Below are 20893 nucleotides of genomic sequence, written 5' to 3'. Positions count from 1 at the left end.
ATTAGCTAACATCTTGAGCTAACATCTGTTGCCAGTCCTCCTCTTTTTGCTGAGGAAGATTGGCCCTGGGCTACCGTCTGTGCCCATCTTCCTCTACTTTATATGGGACGCTGCCACAGCATGGCTTGATAAGTAGTACATTGGTCCACACCGGGGATCCAAACCCTAGAACCCCGGGCCACCAAAATGGAGTGCTCGAACTTAACCACTATGCCGCCAGGCCTGCCCATCATCTTGTTTTTATTCATATTATTTTCCAGCTTTCTTGAGGTATAATTGATAAATAAAATTGTAAGATATTTAAAGCATACAGCGTGATGATTTGATATACGTATACGTTGTGAAAGGACTCCCTCCATCTAGTTAACACATCCATCACCTCACATATTTACCTTTTTTTTTTTTGAGAACATTTAAGTTCTACTTTTTAAGCAAATTTCAATTTATACAAGAGTGTTACAAACTATAGTCACCATGTTATACATTAGATCTTCAAACCTTATTCATCTTATAACTGAAACGTTCTCAGTCGTATTTAATGGAAAAGTATATCAAGTGCCTAATAGCACACAGGAAGCACTCAGTAAATGTTAATCTCCTCTATTATGTTAGTGAGTGTTTTAACTATGTAAGTAGCATTTATTTGTACACGTGGAAAAAAGTTATTCTCCATAGTCACAATAAAAATCCTAAATATCAGTTTCTCTTCCTCTTTTAAAGGAGACAGCTGCCCCATGATGTTTCTTACTTTCTCTTTCTGTTCTTTTTATTGTTGTGCTTCCTCTTCTCCTTCTATTTTTTCATCCTCTTTCTTTCTAGCTTTCTTTTTCTGGTTTGAGCCTATAAAACAGAACATGACTTAGCATGTGAACAGCCTTGTGTCACAATTAATAAATCTCTTGTTCAGCTTGACTTTCCTCATCCAGTGTATAATGGGAGGTGAAAGCTGACTCAAAAGTGCTGATTAAGCTGTCATCAGTGTAATTTTTGCTGTTAGGATGAAGCATATGAAATTACTGTTTTTTTATATGTCAAATATAGTCCAATATTGGCAGTTTCAGATGGTTTAACCTAATACATACATGATCTTTGCATCCATTGCATAATTAGCATTTGATTCATTGGTCTTGAACATGTATCTCTGATAAGTAGAATTAAATCAGTCTAAACTTATTTTCTGGCTTGAGTTGATTAATTTTTTTAACCAAAATGTATATAAGTGATGTAGGAATGTCCCACCATATAATTTGTTGTTAACCCAGGTTCCAGAACCCTCTAACATGTGTCTCCTTTAGAAGCAAGTAGCAGTGTAGTCAACCCACAAAAAGACTATTGAAGGAAAACAAGCCAAAAGATGATATACACTTAATATATTTTTTACTATCATTGCATTAATTTACACAGTTTTTACCTCAGGTTTGCTTTTCTAAAAATGTTGATACATCTTTTAGGTTGACAGCTCCTTAGGCTGCTGCTGTTGTTGTTTTTTCTTTAATTGAGGTAACATTGGTTATAATAGGATGGTATTCTTAACTTCTCATGATCTGGTTCCAAATCTCTCCTAGACTTCTCTCTCTCCCTTTCTCTCTCTCTCTCTCTCTCTCTCCCTTTCCCCCTCTCCCCCTGCCACGCTCTCTCCCCCTCCCCACCTCTCTCCCCACTCCATGTACACTTAAGTTCCAGACAAACAGATCTATTTGTTCTTTTCCCACATTAGACCCTGCACTTTGCCTCCTCCCCAGTCTTGACGTATCCAAGTCCTGCTTTTCTTTGAAAGCTTAGCTCAGTGGGCTCTTCCTCCTTTGGCCCCAGCAGAAGTAATCTCAGTTTTTTCTGTTCTTGTATGTTTTCTGGACATCTTGGCAATGTGTTAGTTATTTGGGTTCCTGTATTACAGTCCACATTAGAGAATGTGTACCTTGATTATAAGATGTGTATCTTACTAAAACTTGTACCTCTTGCAGAGCTGCTTAACGTAGTGCCTTACACTTAATGACTCTATGGTGAATGAGTGAAAGAATTTGGCCTACACTACCTTAATGTGGAGACAGGCCAAATGTGTGGTAGGCAGGAGGAAATTGCTATCACTGAAATTTAGTAATGCCTAATCTTCCAAATAAATGATAGAATCATCTATGTATGTGAGTAAATGGACCAGTCTGAATAGGTGGTTTTAAATCTATACTTTTTATGTGTTACATAAAAATTGTAGTGCCCACTCCTTTGTGTCAATGAAGTAATGAAGTCTTTTGCTTGTACCAAATATGAACATTGGAAAACAAAAAATATTTCCCCTGAGAGCTTTGGACAGAGTTTCTTAAGTAATTTAAACTAATTTTTATGTGGGCCATTTTCAGAAAAATACAGGTAAACATCATTAGGACACTTTTGTGACTATGCCATGCAGATATTCATTTATATCTTATCTCAGTGTATCCACAAGATAATATCAAATAATCTAATACTGCTATAGAGTTGTGAATAAAAATGTATAACTTTGAAATCAACTTCTTTAGAAATCACTGCTTTTTGAATATGGAGGTAGACTAATGAGTAGGAGTTCATTTCATCTGTATAAATACAATATATTAAAGATCAGCCAGAATAAAATATATTTTAGGTTTTTCTTAGTTATCTTTAGTGTTGATTCAGATTAGGCTCCAGTCAACCAAAATACCCTGATTCTTGTCAGGAAAACTTGGCTCCTTCCCCACCATTTTACAGTATGGCCTTATAGAATGAATTTGTTTTCTTTTGTTCACAAATGATGGAACTCTTTAGTCCCTTGTTTATTTTTCATAAAATTATATCATAACGAAAAGTTTTTGGACAATTCAAAATAACTTGCCCTTCAAATTTGAAGTATCATTATTTTATGTGCCACCAAACCAGGGGTATTTTTGTTTAAAAGGAGTATGGAAGAAGGGATTTGAGAGGTAACAAAAGTATGCAACATATGATGAAAAGTATACTCCTGCAGCATGCTTCTTAATGTTCTGGTATTCTTTGACACATTTCATACAATATTTTAAAATTACATTTCTTAGGCTGCATTTTAAAATATTTGAGTAAAATGCCCAATATCTCATGTTCCTGAGAAGTATTTATCATATACTTCAGTGACATTGTATGTGTATTGTGGAAGGGGGATGTAGTATATTACTGTGTGACTCAAGGCAGATATAGTTATCATTTTTATATTTCCTACACCTATGTCCTCCATCCTATTGTGCTCTCTGGACAAATTAACTGCTCTTTCATCAGTTTTCATCACTGTTATTTCACTCTAGTGCTATTTGGGTATTCACTACTTATTTATCCAAAAATAAATGGTTGCACGTTATGCAGAAGCAGGGATACCAATGCCTCTAGCCACTGGTTCTCTTTCAGGCCCCAGGGGTATAAAATAAACCAATCTAATAGTTGTTAGTCTAGCACAAACCAGCCTACTTTGAAGTGTCCTTGGTGCTATTCTCCTTTCCATTATCTGAAACAGGTTAGTCTATCCTATTTAAATATGGCTCTTTTAAAATCAAATGTATTGTAGGATGTGATTCATTTGACGCAGCACATCTTCCTCAGTAGGGACACGCTGAAATAAAATGTTTAATTTTCTTGGTGAAAATTTAGTCAGTGACATATATCCTCTGTTGCTTTCAATGGTGGGATAGTTATCGGATCAAGCATTTTTTGATTACTATGCATCTGCCAGTTAAGGCAGAGGTAAGAGCAGAGTTTAGTTGTTAGGAGATGAACTTATTAGCTAAGGTATTTGTAAGGGAGCTACAGAAGTGATGTTCCAAAACAGCAATGGTTCCTAAAACTCAGCAGGAAAACAGTGTGAGTACTGCTCATCATCATATCCCTGCATCTAGTGTCTGACACAGAGTAGACACCAGCTAAGTATTTGTTAAAGAATAAATGGATTAATGAATGAAAAAAAGGAATGTAGGAACAAGTGCCTATTTGCTTTTCTCATCTATTGAAAAATCACTATAAAATAAATATTTAAATAACCTTCTTTATTCTGTTGAAACCTTTTAAAGTCCAGTTAAGTTAAAAGGTCACTGTATGAAGGTTAGTTGCATACTATCCTATTTAAATTTGGCTTTTTATAATTAAGTGTGTTGTAGGTCCAGCTCTTTCATTCATGGAGAAAATTGTATTGTTAGCATTTCTCTTTCCTGTACACTTCTTTTTTTTTTTTTTTTTTATAATTTTATTTATTTATTTATTTGTTTTCCCCCAAAGCCCCAGTAGATAGTTGTATGTCATAGTTGCACATCCTTCTAGTTGCTGCATGTGGGACACGGCCTCAGCATGGCTGGAGAAGCGGTGCGTCAGTGTGCGCCCGGGATCCGAACCCGGGCCGCCAGCAGTGGAGCGCGCGCACTTAACCACTAAGCCACGGGGCCGGCCCTCCTGTACACTTCTATATTCATCTCCCAGTCTTAGGAAAACATTTTAGCCTTTTTCCAATTTTCTAATTTTGTCCATTATGTAGAGACAACATGGGACTTGATAGACTTACACGGTCAGATTCTCTTGTAGCAAAGATATAAGGGCTAGGGAATTTTTCATAACCGTGACCATAAGACACATAAAATTTGTTACTCTTGGTGATAACATGCTCAGAATAATACCATATAAAATAAATAAAGATTATCAGGTACAAACCAGTATGGAACCTTGATTTGAGGTTCTATTATTGTCTTTTTATACTGTGAGCTGACTATTAAATGATCCCTAGTTTCCTTCCTGCAGGCTTCTTTTTTTTTTTTTTTTTTTAAAGATTTTATTTATTTTATTTTTTGCCCCCAAAGCCCCAGTAGATAGTTGTATGTCATAGCTGCACACCCTTCCAGTCGCTGTATGTGGGACTCGGCCCCAGGATGGACAGAGAAGTGGTGCCTCAATGCGCACCTGGGATCCGAACCCGGGCCGCCAGCATCGCAGCGCGCGCACTTAACCACCAAGCCACAGGGCCGGCCTGCAGGCTTCTTTTGCATGTGCTGTAAGAGCACTGTGCTTGTGCTGATTTTAACTGGGATCAGTTTCAGCCTATCTGTGACAGGGTAGAAAAAAGACCATATTTAACATTAAGTTGTTGAGCAACACTAAAGCCTGCATAAACCAGCCTAGTAGCAGCCTAAGCCCAGGTCGTCTAATACTTTTTAGTAGTTGTCTTAACTTGAAATAAATCCATGGTAAAATTTATGCCAAGAACCACGAAGTTATTTGGGATATAGTACAATAAAGGAGTAAAGATCCTGAAGCAGCTTTTCAAATTAAATATATTAAATATATTTTAATTATCTGTACAAAGGTAAACTTGGGAGGAATAATCATGTCCTATTTGTTTCCTTTCTGCTAAGAAATTTCTTTAGATGTAAATATGAATACAACCTAAGTCTCTTTTTTTTTTTTTTGAGGAAGATCAGCCCTGAGCTAACATCTGTTGCCAATCTTCTTCTTTTTTTTTCTTTTTTCTCCCCAAAGCCCCCAGTACATAGTTGTATATCCTAATTGTAGGTCCTTCTAGTTCTTCTGTGCGAGACACCGCCTCTGCATGGCTTGATGAACAGTGAGTAGGTCCAGGCCTAGGATCTGAACCGGCAAACCCCGGTCTGCGGAAGCGGAAGGGGTGCACTTAACTGCTGCACCACCGGGCTGGCCCTGCTAGCTAAATCTTAATCAGAAAGTTTCTTTTCTTTCTTTCTTTTTTTTTTTTGTTTTGTGAGGAAGATTGGCCCTGAGCTAACATCTGCCAATCCTCCTCTTTTTGCTGAGGAAGACTGGCCCTGGGCTAACATCCATGCCCATCTTCCTCTACTTTATATGGGACACCGCCACGGCATGGCTTGACAAGCGGTGCGTCCAGTGCGCGCCCGGGATCTGAACCGGCAAACCCCGGGCCGCTGCAGGGGAGTTCGCGCACTTAATGCTTGCATCACTGGGCCGGCCCCAAGCAGAAAGTTTCTTATGAGAAAATTCTTTATCACAGAATTTAAATGTTCTCTGTTCAGTTTTAGGATTTTATTTTGATTATTGAATTCTGTTCAAAACATTTTTTGTAACTATATATGTAATAATTTCAAAAAGCCAGATGCAAAAGTATATAATGAGAATGAGATTAACTATGTGCATATTCATGCATATTTGTAATTCATAGAAATGAAAATAATGGAAAATATTAAAATGTTTAGTTGTTTATCTTCGAGTAGTAGAATTCCAGGCAATTTTTATTTTCTTTTTTCTTTTTTTTTGTTTTTTCTATGCTAAGACTGCATGACTTTTATAATTAGAAAAATTAATTTCTTTTTTTTTTTTTTTTTAAGATTTTATTTATTTATTTTTTCCCCCCAAAGCCCCAGTAGATAGTTGTATGTCATAGCTGCACATCCTTCTAGTTGCTGTATGTGGGACTCGGCCTCAGGATGGACGGAGAAGTGGTGCCTCGGTGCGCGCCCGGGATCCGAACCCGGGCCACCAGCATCGGAGCGCGTGCACCTAACCACCAAGCCACGGGGCCAGCCCAGAAAAATTAATTTCTGAAAATGTATTATGAATGTAGTTTTGTCTTAACTTCTAGATGGAAACTACTGATGTGCTTTAAGATTTTTGTATGTATAAATGGTAATTGGATGCAGTGGTTTGCTTTTTTTAACATAATGCCTCAACATTTTTACTTCTTTAAATAATATACGCTTCTGCTTGGTATCAAAGGAACCTGGGCAAAGAGAAATTAAAAATAGTTAATTAATTTCCTTTTATTTTTAGATGCCAGAATTCCAGAAAAGTTCAGTTCACATCAAGAACCCTGCAAGAGTGGAAGAAATTATCTGTGGTCTTATCAAAGGAGGAGCTGCCAAACTTCAGGTGAATAATTATCAAGGAGTCTTTATTATGAAGCCTTTATTTTTTTTTTTTTAAAGATTTTATTTATTCATTTTTTTCCCCCCAAAGCCCCAGCAGATAGTTGTATGTCATAGGTTCACATCCTTCTAGTTGCTGTACGTGGGACTCGGCCTCGCGCTGGACGGAGAAGTGGTGCCTTGGGGCGCGCCCGGGATCCGAACCCGGGCCGCCAGCATCAGAGCGCGCGCACTTAACCGCTAAGCCACGGAGCCGGCCCAGAAGCCTTTATTTTTAATGTTTAAGCAGACTCATTCATTTCATGTTTTGCTAAAATATGAGTAAAAAAGTTTAGATAGACAAGCTTTGCCTATCTTTTTGGAATGTGAAATCTAAAGGATAATATCTAGAGTTGGTCTAAAATAGACAGAATATCCCATTGAAAACAAAAATTAATAGCCTTGAAATAAATTTAGCTTTTCTTTACTTTTAAGTTCTAAGCTAGCCAATGCTGTGCATAATTATTAAACCATTTTAAGAATGATATTAATAAAAATTAGTAATATTATTTTTGAAAATGTGTACAGTTTCAAGTTGCTCTTCTCTATTTTAATTAAATTACAGTAGTTCAAATTAAGATGTAACTTTATTACGGGATAATTGATTTTTTTAATTCTTATTTTTAAAGGAATGTTTCAAATGTACATATTAAATCAACAATCTGGACATTCAGTAAAAAAATTATTCCTTTCTTGAAACATTTCTGAAAAAATATTTAACCCAGTCTCTCAAATTCCAAGAGCTGGTAAACTATTGCTGTGTATCATTTGTTTGTTGGTATAGTTTACCTAAATAAACAAGTTAAATCAAGAATGTAACTGGGCCGGCCCTCTGGCTTAGCGGTTAAGTGCGTGCGCTCCGCTGCTGGCGGCCTGGGTTTGGATCCCTGGCACTCACCGATGCACTGCTTCTCCGGCCATGCTGAGGCCGCGTCCCACATACAGCAACTAGAGGGATGTGCAGCTATAACATACAACTATCTACTGGGGCTTTGGGGGGAAAAATAAATAAATAAATAAATAAAATTAAAAGAATGTAACAGTATCGGGCCGGCCCCGTGGCTTACCGGTTAAGTGCTCACGCTCCGCTGCTGGCGGCCAGGGTTCGGATCCCGGGTGTGCACCAACGTACCGCTTCTCCGGCCATGCTGAGGCTGCGTCCCACATAACAGCAACTAGAAGGATGTGCAACTATGACATACAACTATCTACTGGGGCTTTGGGGGAAAAATAAATAAATAAATAAATGAAAAAAAAGCTTTAAAAAAAAAAAAAAAGAGGGGCCGGCCCGGTGGCGCAAGTGGTTAAGTGCGCGCGCTCCGCTGCGGCGGCCCGGGGTTCGCTGGTTCGGATCCCGGGCGCGCACCGACGCACTGCCTTGGCAACCCATGCTGTGGCGGCGTCCCATATAAAGTGGAGGAAGATGGGCACGGATGTTAGCCCAGGGCTGTCTTCCTCGGCAAAAAAAGAGGAGGATTGGCGGATGTTAGCACAGGGCTGATCTCCTCACAAAAAAAAAAAAAAAAAAAAAAAAAGACTGTAACAGTATCAATAACTAAGAGCTTCGTATAGTTTAATTGCTTCCATTGCATGTTTGTACATTGACCAAGTAGATTGAAATTGTGCAGTGTTTTATCTCTATCGAGAACTGTAACCATATCACCTGCAATAGCAAATTCCTGTACCGATGACTCAGATTTTATTTGGTGACAATGCTAGGGCATTTAAGGTATCAGGATAGTTATTCTCAGGATATATATGAGCTGTATTAGAGAGCTCATATATATCCTGAGGCAATTCTCAGGATATATATGAGCTGTATTAGAGAGCTCAATGGGAAGAGAATAACCTACAGCGGGAGCCCAGGGACTGAGCACAGTCCCATGCCTCTAGGAAGCACAGTACCTCTGGCCTGGGTGCTGTGTTTTTGTAATGTCTTTTTCCTTTTCCTTACAGATAATAACAGACTTTGATATGACACTCAGTAGATTTTCCTATGAAGGGAAAAGATGCCCAACATGTCATAGTAAGTGTGGCATTCATAATCAAATTCATGAACGTAATCATTATCTTAGGCTACTTTTCTACCTATATTATCTATGATATTGACTAGAGTTTTTTCTTCTTTTTTGGACATTGAAAGTGATGGGACCTGCTCTTTTCTTATTATATTTTGAGGATTTTTCTTCCCATGTTATTTATCAATGGCTATTTTCTTGAATGGTTTTGGTTGCAAGAGGAATGAAGACTTCTGAAATTTTTCACTCCAAATGTAGTCTGTTCATTACTCAAGAATATTTAAATGGATTTTAAACTTTTGATTAACCTAAAGAAACAGTATTTATCAAATACTTTGTGTTTTCAAGGAATGTTAAGTTTCTTTATTGTTTATATATAAATTAAGTAAAAGAAAAGTTATTAAATAAATCTCAAAATGTGTTGCTAGGATAAAATACCTTTTTGTTTTCTAAACTTGGCAGTGAGTTTTTAAAATAAGACTCTTCAACCTGACAAAAGTAGGAGTGATATAAGCCTTCTCATTTGCTATTGGTATGTGTGTAATTTGAGAAATTGTTTTGATAATTTATATAAAAACTGCTAAAAATCATACCCTTTGGCCCAGTAATTCCTCTTTGGAGAATTTCTAATTAGGTAATCCCAGATGCAGGGAAAAAAAGCTTTATTCACAAAAATAGTGGTAAGTAAGTTCAACATAAAATTATTTATAATAGCAGAGGTCTGGAGACAACATAAAAAGTTTCACACTGTGGAAATGGTATAAATAATGTCATGCCTACATAACAGAGAATATAGAGCAATTATGAATGATATTCATGGAGAGCTTTTAATTGTATGGAAAAATAGAGACTACAATGTGAAGTGAAAAAGAAAGCAGAGATCAAAATTAGAGATCTGGTTTATTCTCTTATCTAACTGTTATGCATAAAACTTTAAGACTGAAAGGAAATACACTAAATATTTTTAGTAATTTATTATGAAATGGTAAAATTGTGAGTAATTTTGTTTTCTTTATAATAATCTGAATTTTCCAGATTTTCACATTAACTCTTTATTAGGAAAAAAGTATATAGTAAAGATGTATTCCTTGCTTCTGTTTAATTAAAAAGGAAGGTGAAAAAGGGACCAGTCAATATACAGTTCACAGTGAAGACTTTGAATTATCTAGCTCATTGGTATAAACAAGCAATTGCTAAACCTCGGATATTAAAACCATTAGATTCTCTAGCAATGCCATGTGAATTGTAGCACTAAGACCAAAAGTTGTAATGACCATGCTAGTAGACTTGGCATTTAAACTTTAAAGTAATAAGTTAAATTAGTAGTAGCATCAATCAGAGTATGACTTTTAATGCCTAGTTTGCTTTCTTCTGTAGATGTCATTGACAACTGTAAGCTGGTTACCGATGAATGTCGAAAAAAGGTAAATACTGATAGTGATCCAGAGTTACTCAAAGACTTCATTACCCTTTTTTGCCTGAGAATTTCCTCAGGTTCATTCACGTAAACAAGAATGGATGCAAAGTGCTTATAGCCATACCTGGCACATAGTAAACACTCAATAAATGTTAGGTTTATTGTATGGGTTATATGCTCTCAACGTATTTGAAAGAAAAAATTAATAGTGCTTTTTAACAACAACAATAAAACTTACATGAAAAACTTTTAATTGATCACCACAATATTCTGGTGTCCTTCCTTATGTTAACTGGAGAATTAAAACAGAAGTACTTTGGTTTTATGTAGGTTTTGCTCCCTTAAATTGATCAGGAAATTGCCTTAGTTCTCTACTTGAGTAGGTGTCTATCTGTGTCTGTTTTAACAAAATAAGACTCCAAATGTGAATCAAATTTAATACTTTAATATGAGAACGAAAGTTTTTTTGTAGTGATTATTTGATTATTGGTCAGTTTCACTGAATTGCTGACCTGAACGTAGTTAAAAAAAGAAAGGTAGCTTTTTGCAGGTATATATAGTTACATGTAAATTATGAACAGCAAAGGAGCTCTTCAGTTGATATATGTATTAGCTAGGTGCTCATGAACTAATCTTTACTATATAAAGCAGTTTGGGGAAGACACTTGTTTGCATTGTTTTGCTTTCTATAAAACTAAGCAGCTTAGTGACAACTCTGTAATCTTCATGATTAAGTTATTTGTTTCTTTATAGTTACTGCAACTAAAGGAAAAATATTATCCTATTGAAATTGATCCTGTTCTTACCATAGAAGAGAAGTACCCTTATATGGTAGAATGGTAAGTGTGTATTGGGTGGTGGGAAGGTTAAAAATATAATAAAATAACATTACAGTTGCAACTAATGGTTTATTTACCTCTGTACTATATATAAATAGATTCATAAATTATACAATGAGTTAGATCAGTGATTAAATATAATAAAATGAACTCTTAATCCTCTAATCACTCTAACAGTCTAGACTTTGTTCTGTTTTTTTTAAGATGAAGATCAGTAGGAATACATTTAAAATTCTGCACTTATACCTTAAATTAAAAACAATTTTTTGGTTTAAGTATATGGACAAGATGTGGCTGGATGTGTAAAGAAAAAGAATTAGGATTTAAATTGACTCTGAACTCAGTTGGAGCCAGCAGGTGACATAGTTACTGAGAAATGGACCTCTGCTGTTGGTTGCATTAATCGAAATGCATCATTTCAGGCAGATCACACTGAAAGCATTGTGTTGAGTCCTGGGAGAATGCTGTTAAGAGAAATGTTGACAACCTTAGAGTGTGTCCAAGGAGTCCACTAAAATAATCACAGGAATTGGAGCCATCCCATTTGAGGAAGATTTCAAGGAATAGAGAATGCTTTGGTTTGAGAAGCAATAACTTGTGGTTTTAGAATCTTAAGAGACCAGGAATGATGTTATTTATCTTCATTATTCCATTACCTAACCTGAATACCTTGCACACTTAATCAGTGTTTATGGTATGAAATGTTGAAAAGAGGTTAGACTTACTCTATGTGCCTGTAGAAGGAGAACTGGAACCAGCCTTGGAAGGCTTAACAAAACTGATTTCAGCGTGATGAAAGAAAGGACTGTCGAGGAGTAGAATTTTCTAGCAATGGTATAAACTTCCCTGGGAGAATGAGCTCACTAACATGATGGGAGCTGACCCAAAGAGGAGAGTCAGTTAGGAATATTAAAGGGGGATTTTTAGGTATCAGATGGAGAGGTTCTAAAGGCCTGATATATTGAGATGCTGTGATTATATGTGCTTTCATGTACAGTCGTGTGTCGCTTATCAATGGGGATATGTTCTGAGAAATGCATCGTTAGGCAATTTTGTCATTGTGAAAACATCATAGAGTGTACTTACACAAACCTAGATGGTATAGCCTACTACACACCTAGGCTATATAGTACTAACCTTATGGGACCAGCATCATATACACGGTCTGTCGACCGAAATGTCATTATGCAGCACATGTCTATAATTATAAAGCACCTATATATAAAGCTTTCCGTAACAAGGATTGTCTCTTTTGCTCAGTAGACAGCATCTTATGTACTTAGGCATTTCATGAAAATTCAGACTACATACATGTGAAAAAAATGGCTTTGTTTTAATTCTTTTTTTATTATTATTATTTTTAATTTTTTTGTGTGTGTGTGAGGAAGATCAGCCCTGAGCTAACATCCATGCCAATCCCCCTCTTTTTGTTGAGGAAGACCGGCCCTGGGCTAACATCTGTGCCCATCTTCCTCCACTTTATATGGGACACCGCCACAGCATGGCCTGACAAGCGGTGCATCAGTGCGTGCCTGGGATCCGAACCTGGGCCGCCAGCAGCGGAGCGTGCGCACTTAACTGCTACACCATGGGGCCAGCCCCTGTTTTAATTCTTATTGCAATCAGAGAAATGATTCTACCTCCCAAGGTTGGATTCAGTTCTTATCTGTAGACTGAGGAAAGGTTTACACCTAGTATCCTTTCATTATCTCATTAACACATTTAAACTAAGCCACAGTTTGGGGAGGACTGGAAAATGCAGTAAGAACATGCATCACTTTTTGAGACACATGGGGTATACATTTATTAGTGATGAATTTAAATTTCTGAAATTTAAATCCAAACTATGATGAATGAAATACTCCTTTTTTTTTTTTTTTTGAGGAGATCAGCACTGTGCTAACATCTGCCAATCATCCTCTTTTTTTGCTGAGGAAGACTGGCCCTGGGCTAACATCTGTGCCCATCTTCCTCCACTTTATATGGGACGCCGCCACAGCATGGCTTGACAAGCGGTGCGTCGGTGCGCGCCCGGGATCCCAACCGGCGAACCCCGGGCCACCACAGCAGAACGCATGCACTTAACCGCTTGCGCCACCGGGCTGGCCCCAAATACTGCATTTTCTCACACTGAAGAATGCTTTTTAACAAAGATGATAGTTTTATTTTGCCTTAATTGATATTCTCTTTTTCTTTGGTCATAAACTCCAGGTATACTAAATCACATGGTTTGCTTGTTGAACAAGCTTTACCGAAAGCTAAACTTAAAGAAATTGTGGCAGAATCTGATGTTATGCTCAAGTAAGTTTTTTGGGTGTTTTTTGTTGTTAATTGTCTACAGACTTGAACTGTTGTTATATATGTATTCAAGTGTATATTTTTATTAAAACAATCCATAATAATATTCCATATAAAAACATACCCAAAATATACCACCCATCATAAAATAGTGATGAGATAGGGAGTTTAGAATGACATGTTAGATCTTGGTGTAGGGGGTAAGAGCCTTAGGAGATTTAAGTACTAATTTGCATTTCCTTTCTCCAGATTAAAAATTTCAAGTCTAATTTACAAATTTATGAAACCAAGACCATTTTGAAATTTATAGCAGAATACTTTTGAAAGACGTGAAATATGAAAGGAATGTTTATAAATCAAGTAGAAAAGGATGTTTAGTTCAGTACCGAATCTAAAGTTACATGAATCTACTTTCTGAATTCCCACCTCCCTTGAAAACTATCTCTAGGAAAGGTGAATATGTTTTAGCAAATAATAAAAATATTTATAACACATGAATTATAAGATAAACATTTTTAAGCTTATTTTCAATACTGTTTACCATTTCTTAAACTTTTCAACTCATTAGGCAAATATGATGATGCTATTTTTTTTTCTTTTTTTGATGATGCTCCATTTTAAGGTGATCTACTTCTAAGGAGGAAAGCGTTAAATTGTCAGAAAGAGTGTGAGGACAGGTAGTAAGTATGTCATTCTTTTGTGGGCAGCTCAACCTATAGCCCGGGAAGGGTAAAAAGGGAAGAGAAGATTTAAGATCAAAACCTTACCTAGAGCTGCCAGATCTTAGGCAGGTGAGATGCCGGATGTAAAGAGAATACAGCTCAGTTCCTGCCACCCTGCTTTTCTTTTTTTTTTCTCTCTTTTTTTTTTTCTGAGATCAGCCCTGTGCTAACATCTGCCAATCCTCCTTTTTTTTTTTTTTTTTTTTTGCTGAGGAAGACACCCTGGGCTAACATCCGTGGTCATCTTCCTCCACTTTATATGGGACGCCATCACAGCATGGCTTGCCAAGCGGTGCGTTGGTGCGTGCCAGGGATCCGAATCAGCGAACCCTGGAACCCTGGGCCACCGCAGCCGAGGGTGCGCACTTAACCGCTTGCACCACCAGGCCGGCCCCAACCCTGCTTTTCTAACAATAGGGAGTAGATGAGCAGGATGACAAGCAGGAGGTCTTCAGCTCACCCTGAATGGGGTTTTCTTTTCTTTTTTTTTTTTTTTTGAGAAAGATTGACCCTGTGCTAACATCTGTTGCCAAGCTCCCTCTTTTTTTTTCTTTTTTTCTCCCCAAAGCCCCAGTACATAGTTGTGTATCATAGTTGTAGAGTTGTAGCTCTTCTATGTGGGATACCACCTCTGCACGGCTTGATGAGCGATGAGCAGGTCCATGTCTGGGATCCAAAGCAGCGAACCCCGGGCCGCCAAAGTGGAACTGCGCACTTAACTGCTGCGCCACCGGGCCGGCCTCAAAATGGGTTTTTCAAGGTGTGGTTTAAGTATTCGCTGTTAAATGGTATAAATTCAGAACTGTATGCTTATATCCACATGTAGTGCAAGTCTAAAATCATCAAATTTGTGCTATTAGAATTTATTAAAAGAGGGTAAAGAGTTAACTGTTGTTTGAAGAACTTGTACTAGTAGTGTCATAGACATCAAGAGTAGCCTTCTTGGGCAGTATTTTGAAATGAGAATGTAAATGAGCCATAGAATTAGGTAGGAATATTTAGCTTTTTTAACTTCTAGGTGAAAAGGAGATATATCTTGCTCTTTAACAATCAGTTCCTACCTCCATCTTGCAGGGAAGGATATGAGAATTTCTTTGATAAGCTCCAACAATACAGTATCCCTGTGTTCATATTTTCTGCTGGAATTGGTGATGTTCTAGAGGAGGTTATCCGTCAAGCTGGTGTTTATCATCCGAATGTCAAAGTGGTGTCCAACTTCATGGATTTTGATGACAATGTAAGAATATCAAATCATTCTTCATGTTACTTGTAAAATCTGAAAATATTTTAATCATGTAAATGCATTTGTTATTTATTAATTAATGTATATTCATTAAATTAGGCCAAGTTGCTAGGCCTGCTATAGGACTCATTATCTCTCCTTGTGTTATATCCATATCCATGTTTTAAAAATAATATACCTTTCTTAAAGTTTTGTTTCCTAAGTTATAGACTAATATTAAAATTAGTAAAACTTCTTTTAAAGTAATTTAATGCAGCAACTCTGAAGACTTAACATCCATAGGTGGATAAAAGAAGTGAATTAGTACTGACATTATTTGAACAAGTTCTTCTAATCAAGACAATATATTATGATATACAAAAAATTTCCTTCTGGCTAGGAAACAAATGAAAAGTAAAAATTGGATTTTCAGCTCATTGTGTTTAACATTTTAAAGTAGTGTCTAGAAAGTCATTGACTTCTCAGAGCCCTTCTTACCTATCATGAATGTGAAAATAAAACAATTTGTAAAATCTATTGTTTCAAAGGATTTATATTTTTAATAGGGGTTGCTCAAAGGATTTAAAGGAGAACTAATTCATGTATTTAACAAACATGATGGTGCCTTGAAGAATACAGAATATTTCAATCAACTAAAAGACAATAGCAACATAATTCTGCTGGGAGACTCCCAAGGGGATTTAAGAATGGCAGATGGAGTAGCCAATGTTGATCACATTCTGAAAATTGGATATCTAAATGATAGAGTAAGTATACAGATCTGTCATTTAATTTTCTTTGAAGAAAAACTTAGGATGAAATTTTATAGGCAGTTGTTACCAAAGGTGCCTGAGAAAGTAGGTATTTTAGACATTTTGATTGCTCTTTATCCCTTCACTTTGGTGATAACTAAAGGAGTTGGTATGCACTTATACGTGTGCTGTAGGTATTGGGAGGAGCAAGGGTATACATTCTTGATGAGGCCTCTCTGGCCTCTCCCCACTAGAACCTGGTAGCACTCCCCAGTCATGAGAATCAGAAATGTCTCCAGACATTGCCAAATGTCCCTTGGGCAGTCTCCTCCCTAGTTGAGAACCACTGGACTAGGGAGAAATCATTTTGGGAGAAAAGCCACCATGTGGGAAAATTTCTGTGTCAATGAATCTTAAAAGTTTGAAAGTATTTCTTCATTTCAAAGGTTTTATGAAAGTGAGTTTAATTTACTACATTTTGCCCAAAAGATCTAACATAACAATGAGATGCATAGAGAAATTATTTGCTTCTCTTCTCTGCGTATTAATTAATTTTTTTTTGATTAGGTGGATGAGCTTTTAGAAAAGTACATGGACTCTTATGATATTGTTCTAGTAAAAGATGAATCATTGGAGGTAGCCAACTCTATCTTACAGAAGATTCTATGAACAAATGTTCTTCAAGAAGACCTCTCTCCTGTGGGTGCAGTTGGTGCAAGAACTGCTCATGTGTTCATCTTGCTGAAAGACTCTTATTTATAATATATTATTGCTCTTGAAGTTTTTCCTCTACATTACTAAAGTATTTTCAGACATGTCGAATCCATCAACTGGAAGCTCCTTTCTCTCCACCTCTCTCAGTACAATCCTCACTATATTTTTTAACAGAATAAAAAAAAATTCTTAAAGCCAAAATTTGAAAAATAACTCTCTACATTTCCAGAGTAAATTTTGTAATTTAATGTTATCATGAAGTTTTTGAGGAGTCTTTTTACACTGCGAAAGTCTGTAGAAGTTTAAAAAGAAGTTTTATGAAATGGTGAAATAAAGTGCATGATTTTACGTCTTGCCATTTTTGTAATTTGGGTGAATTATGCTGATGATATCACCATCTCCTGAAATTGTGATGTTTGGTGAAAATCCATATTTATCAAAAAATACTGGCACTTGGTGTTTGAAAAAACTGTTGGTATCCACATGTCAATAATCATTACAAAATGTTCTATATTGAAGCACTAATAATAAACATGAAATGAAAAGCCTTTTTAATTCTACTGTCAAGACTATTATTGTTCATTCATTCAACAAATATTAAGCACCTGGCATGTTTTTCTTGTGTGTGTGTGATAGCTTAATCCTAATGTCCTTGTCATAGTGGCTATTTAGATTGAATATTTTCAAATTTATTTTTTTTTTTCATAATTTTATTTATTTATTTTTTCCCCCAAAGCCCCAGTAGGTAGTTGTATGTCATAGCTGCACATCCTTCTAGTTGCTGTATGTGGGACGTGGCCTCAGCATGGCCAGAGAAGCGGTGTGTCCGTGCGCGCCGGGGATCCGTACCCGGGCCGCCAGCAGCAGAGCACGCGCACTTAACCCCTAAGCCACGGGGCCGGCCCAATATTTTCAAATTTACACACTATAAGGATAAAGGATAAAAAGATATTTGCAGAGAAAATTTAATCTGCCCTTCAGAAAATACTGGGACCTGGGAAAATTGTTTTCTCCCATTGAAAATATCAGTAAAAGAGGGTACTTGATTGTTAAGTCTAAGAGTTTCAGAAACAGCCACAAGCAGGAGACAAAAGTGTAACTGGGTCTCGTGGTGACTACAGCTGAGTACTGCGAAGCTAGGGACCAACATTCCTCTCTGCAGTCTGACTCTCTATTCCAAATTTCTGCTGCCCCATAAATGGTTTACACAAGGCTTAGACTTGCCATTGTGATAAATTTGACCCTGACTCTAGCCCTTAACTCCAGAGTCTATGAGCAACTAATGGGGTTTCTTAAAGCGTCTGAGCTATGCTATACACAAAGCATGATCCAGCTGGTTCTGGACATCCACTGTGGTCAGTCTCATCCGATCAGATGTGGCATTGAGTCAAGGTCTCATGATGAAAACCTTTTTCCTGGGGCAGCCCATCCTTATCCTCCACCTCGGCATCTCCTTTTTATAACAAACTGAAACAAAGTATGCGGTGGCAAAAAGAAGACTCTTCTCTGCTTAGGTATTTTCCAAATCAAACTCAAAACCAAGCTTCTTGCTTGAAAGCAGATAGCGTGGTATGGGGGGTATCAGAATTACCTGGAGGACTTGTTTCGCATAGGAGAAAAGTTGGGACTCACTGATCTAATGATAGCTCTTTACCCCTGTGTCACTATTAATGCTTGCCATATTGGTTATTTTCCAAAGGAGTTTATAATAATGCTTCAACAAATATGCATATTGCATGGTATAAATGTAAAGGATACTGAAGTTACAACCTCCATTCTATTCATGGCTCAGGCGTTGACCAAGACTATAGGTCAGTCACCTCCCTATAAAATTAAGGCCTTGAGAGCATGCAGTCTCTACAGCCCTGTTTAGCCACAACCACGATAACTTGATTATCAAGCCAAAGCCCATGCCTCTTCCACTGTATGCCTGGGACCCTATCACATCACGCTGCCCCTGATGCTGCTGATATTTAAAATATTTGTATTCAAGTTCAGTTTTCGGAGCAGTTTAATGTAGCTGTTAAGAAATGGGCTTTGGGGCCGGCCCCATGGCTTAGCGGTTAAGTGCGCACACTCTGCTACTGGCGGCCTGGGTTTGGATCCCGGGCGCGCACCGACGCACCGCTTCTCCGGCCATGCTGAGGCCACGTCCCACGTACAGCAACTAGAAGGATGTGCAACTATGACGTACAACTATCTACTGGGGCTTTGGGGAAAAAAAAAAATGGAGGAGGATTGGCACTGGATGTTAGCTCAGAGCCGGTCTTCCTCAGCAAAAAGAGGAGGATTAGCATGGATGTTAGCTCAGGGCTGATCTTCCTCACAAAAAAAAAAAGAAATGGGCTATGGAGTCCAGCTGCCTGGATTTGAATCCTCTCTCTGCCACTTGGTAGGTGTGTGACCAGGATGAGTTATTTAACCTGTGTCCTGTTTGCTCCTCTGTAAAGTGAAGGTAATGATATATCCTCTGGATTTGTGAGGATGAGAATGTGCTCATTTATATCTATGTAGGCATTGAAATTTTATGTGTGCATTTAGAATATCGTAGCACAAGTATTCAGTATTGTTAGGTATTATCCATCCACAAAAGTATAAACTATTATATCCCCCAGCACAGTCTGGGAGAATTGGTGCAATGGAAAGATATTTTGCAACCCTAGTGAACATTCGTAGTGTATGTAACTACCACATTCTGCAATGAGTCTAGCATTAGCTGGTAGTGTTTTTCAACGCCAAATTTTACTTTGTGAGGTAGAGCAGTTTTGAGTGCTAAGATTAACAATTCTAATGAAACTGGAAAAAAAAAAAGCAACTATCAAGAGATACTAGCTTGCTCCAGAGTGACTTCACAAGAAATCTACATTCCATGGTATGTTTAACAGACACCAAAGTTGACTAGGTAGATTATTGAAGGTTTTTTTAACCAGACTTAAGGGTCAGGGTTTTCTCTTTGGTGTACCCTATGGAGAATCAGGAAGGAAAAGATATGTGATCTTGGACTATTCCTGAAACTGCTCCAAGATTACCCCAGGATTGAACAATCGTGCTGCTTTTCATACTTAGTCTGGTGTTTCAGTACAAGTTTAATAGATAAGATAAAAAGTGCCCAGGGTGTAAGGGGCACAGACTTTGAAATCAGTCAAACCTAAGTCTGAGTTTTTGATTCTGTGCCCTGGAGTAAATTTGTAATTTCTCTAAGCCTTAGTTGCCTCATCTATAAAGTGGGGTATTAACTCTAGAGGGGAGGATTAAATGAAGAGTCACTCACTTAAGTCCTTACTGTGTGCTATGTTCTAGAGAAGCAATAGTTAATGCATCAGACATGTTTCCTGCCCTCATGTAGCTTCCATCCTAGTGGATGAGACAAGGAGAAAAGCAAGCTATTATAAATAAGACAAATGCTATGAAGAAAACAATACAAATAACAAGGGACCTATTTTCAACAAGGGGTGTCAGAGAGATTGAGGAGGTGATATTTAAGGCAAAGCCTGAAAGATAGGAATGAATCAGCCACGTGGAGTTGAGGGAAAAGCATTCTAAGGAGAGGGAACAGCATGTGTGGAGGTCCCCAGTAAGACAATTTAGGGTGTTCAAAGAACTGAGAACTGGTTTAACAGTATTATGAGCAAAGGGATGAATGGGCAGTGGGTGGGTGCCAGATCACACAGGGCTTTGTAAATCATGGTAAGTTTGGTTTTACTCTCCCTGCAAAAAAGTGCCATGATCACACTTGTTAATGTGAAAAATGGAATGGCAGCAGAGATACCCAAGCAAACCAGTTAGAGGGCTACTGCAGCAGTCCAAACTAGAAATTATGGATGGGAAATTATGGGCAGGACTGGGGCAGTGGAGCTGGAGAGAAGTGGATCATTTCCAGTAGTTTAGATTTAGAAATGACGAGACTTGCTGTTGGATTAAACGCTAGGGTGAGAGAATAGGAGGGGGCTCACAGATGTCTGGTTTGGGCAAGGGTGGAATGGGAGCATGAGAGAGG

The 20893-nt window shown here is 37.6% G+C and overlaps 1 protein-coding gene across 3 annotated transcripts in view; it reads left to right on the top strand.

Moving 5' to 3' along the window:
- Positions 1-17456, top strand: part of NT5C3A (5'-nucleotidase, cytosolic IIIA) — a 55827-nt gene extending 38371 nt beyond the window's left edge. For all 3 annotated transcript variants that reach the window (XM_004418842.3, XM_014785861.2, XM_014785867.2), the window contains 8 exons: positions 6781-6879; positions 8871-8940; positions 10310-10356; positions 11103-11188; positions 13400-13489; positions 15283-15445; positions 15997-16197; positions 16750-17456. In XM_004418842.3, coding sequence (XP_004418899.1) covers positions 6781-6879; positions 8871-8940; positions 10310-10356; positions 11103-11188; positions 13400-13489; positions 15283-15445; positions 15997-16197; positions 16750-16851 — 858 coding nt within the window. In that variant the 3' untranslated portion in view covers positions 16852-17456. The remainder of the gene's footprint in view (positions 1-6780; positions 6880-8870; positions 8941-10309; positions 10357-11102; positions 11189-13399; positions 13490-15282; positions 15446-15996; positions 16198-16749) is intronic.
- Positions 17457-20893: the final 3437 nt, after the last annotated feature.

The sequence above is a fragment of the Ceratotherium simum genome, chromosome 1, assembly GCF_057802395.1.
Source record: "Ceratotherium simum simum isolate JZ-2026a chromosome 1, ASM5780239v1, whole genome shotgun sequence".
Lineage (NCBI taxonomy): Eukaryota > Metazoa > Chordata > Mammalia > Perissodactyla > Rhinocerotidae > Ceratotherium > Ceratotherium simum.
The sequence above is the reverse complement of the archived record's forward strand: the minus strand, read 5'-3'. Positions and strand labels throughout refer to the sequence as shown.